This window comes from Carlito syrichta, unplaced genomic scaffold (assembly GCF_000164805.1).
Source record: "Carlito syrichta isolate Samal-C Ts95f unplaced genomic scaffold, Tarsius_syrichta-2.0.1 Scaffold309080, whole genome shotgun sequence".
Lineage (NCBI taxonomy): Eukaryota > Metazoa > Chordata > Mammalia > Primates > Tarsiidae > Carlito > Carlito syrichta.
Window position 1 is genome coordinate 230,570 of NW_007253176.1, and position 2,432 is coordinate 233,001.

Genomic DNA, 2,432 nt, shown 5'->3' on the forward strand with positions numbered 1-2,432 from the left:
CGCCCCCCCCCCACCCAGGGTAGAGGCATCTGGGACAGAGCTGGGCTCCGCCAGTCTTTGGCAGACAGGAGTGAGTGCCACACTTAGGGGGAGACTCCCCTGGAGGAGTGAGGGGCGGCAGAGGAGGGAGGCTGCTTTATCAGGAAACTGCTAGCCTTGGGGTTGGCTGCCCTGCCTCTGTGCCCTCTGATATAGAAGCTGCTGGGCCCTGGGCTGACCAGGAGGGTGTGACAGTGTGGACTTTGGCCCAGGGACAGCTTTCCCAGAAGGTAATGTGGGTCCTCCCTCTTTTTCCACAGCTCCCCTCCCCTCTCTTCCTCACCCCACCCAGCAGTTCCTTATCTTGAACTTGGAGGGTGTGGCTGGGTGTGGTTCAGGCAGAGGAGCCCTAGAGAAAACATCTGGGTTTGGGTAGTGGTGGTCTTGTGTGTCTCAGTTCTCTGGGCCCTGCCAATTAGCTTTCTCATCACCTGGGAACTTGGAAAAGCCCCTTCTCCTCATCGTTTTGGCTTTGAATATGTATGGTGGTGCCCCTGGGGTATGAGGAGGGGACTTTATGAGGACAGGTGGGAGGGCTGTGGGGGAGGATGAACCAAGGCCAGAGAACATGGTGCTTCTTCCTGTTGGCTCTCAGCAAGGGAAAGTGGGGAAGGGATGGGGACTGTCAAATGGAAAAGGAGGACAAAAGGAGCATCTTGGGTGACACTGCAGAAATCCTAAAAGGACAAGAGCATGGCTCACAGTTTGGGACGTGTAGACAGCTGAACTCTTGAGATGGCTCTGGCGACATGGGTTCTGTCCAGGCACCATGGGTAGCCTCAAAATCAAGGCTGTTTGCCTCACTCAACTGCAGGGCTCTAAGGACACCATACTGTGCTTCTGGGAGCATCCACGGAGGCTTTGCTTCATTGAGAACCTGTCCTGCTTCTGCAGAAAGGCTTCCCCAGGGTGCGCGTCTGACATCCTAAGTGGGAGGCTGAACCCCCAGCCTCAGCTTGACTTCCTGGGCTGGCCACCTGGCCCTTGAAACCACAGAGGCAGCCCCTCCCTATTTGGTTTCCTGTTCTCTGTAGGATCTGCTTCCCGGTGCAGTTGAACCGGGTGCCTCGGGAGACCCTGCTGTGTGTCACTCTCTATGCTCTGCCCATCCCCCCGCCTGGGAGCTCCTCAGAGACCAACAAGCAGCGACGGGTGCCCGAAGCCCTGGGCTGGGTCACTACTCCACTCTTCAACTTCAGGCAGTATGTGAGCCACGGAGTAGCAGCTTTTTAGCCTTGGGAGGGAGGGAAGGAGGGGGACAGAGAAAGAGGCTTGTACTGGCCAGTGCTCCTCTGGAGGGTTGGCCATGGGGGGGCTCACCAGTGAAGTCCAGAGGGTCCCCAGACATAGAACAAAAGACCTGACTGTTGGTGTAACCAGGAGCCACTGGGCAGAACTGGTTGGGGGATGGGGTGGGCATGGAAAAGCAATGCTCAAGTAGTATATCTGTCATCTGGTCTTGTCATTGGAGGGACCTTTGAGGCCACCTAGCCCAGCCTCTCCACCTCATGAAGACATCTCTGCCACCAGCTCTTCCAGACTAGTTCGTGCTTAGCTCAGAAAGGACTCTTGGAGGGAGTGAGCGTTTATAGGACTTGGAAGAAAGAAGAGGCCGTGGTCTGCAGGGAGAATGAAAGAGAGGGGAGTTGGGTGGTGACTTCAGACAGAAAAGACAGCTTTTTGGATTGGAAGAACAGGAGGAAAACCATCTGCTTAGCTAGTGGGTTTGGTGGCTCATCTCACCCTACTTCCTCCTTAGAGTCCTGACCTGTGGCCGGAAGCTTCTGGGCTTGTGGCCAGCAACACCGGAAAACCCCAGTGCCCGTTGGAGTGCACCTAATTTCCACCAGCCGGACAGTGTCATCCTGCAGGTGAGACCTCAGCCCTTCCTTCCCACCGCCTACTAGTATGACCACTCCAGAGTCAGCTTCGAGATTTCCTCCTGGAGTCCTTGGCTGGGACCCTAGGAGAAAGGACTAGAACTTTGGTCATGGAATGATGATGTGACTGAAGCAATTGGCTGTATATGGTTAGACCTGGAATGAGAGATGAGCTCTGTGTTATCTCTCTCTCACTCCTGGAGGTTAAGTTTAATTTCAGGGAACCTGAGGATAGGATCTGAGACCCTCCCATCAGGGGCTTTGCTTCTCAGAGTTCCTTGTAGTGAGCCCTCATACTTCTTTTTTTTCCTTTTTTTTTTTTTTTTTTTTTTTTTTTTGAGTGGAAGTCTCACTCTGTCACCCAGACTGGAGTGCAGTGGCCGCTTCCGGCCACCGCAGCCTCGACCTGCTGGGCTCCGGCGATCCTTCCGCCTCAGCCTTCCAAGTAGCCGGAATTACAGGCATGCGCCACCACGCCCGGCTGATTTTTTGATTTATTGTAGAGATGAGGTC

The 2,432-nt window shown here is 54.7% G+C and overlaps 1 protein-coding gene across 1 annotated transcript in view; it reads left to right on the top strand.

The window, feature by feature from the left end:
- PIK3C2B (phosphatidylinositol-4-phosphate 3-kinase catalytic subunit type 2 beta) overlaps positions 1 to 2,432 on the top strand; it is a 46,874-nt gene that overhangs the window by 17,329 nt on the left and 27,113 nt on the right. Inside the window, exons 12-13 of the mRNA XM_008066666.2 lie at positions 1,074 to 1,241; positions 1,799 to 1,910. Of these exons, the coding sequence (XP_008064857.1) occupies positions 1,074 to 1,241; positions 1,799 to 1,910 (280 nt within the window). The remainder of the gene's footprint in view (positions 1 to 1,073; positions 1,242 to 1,798; positions 1,911 to 2,432) is intronic.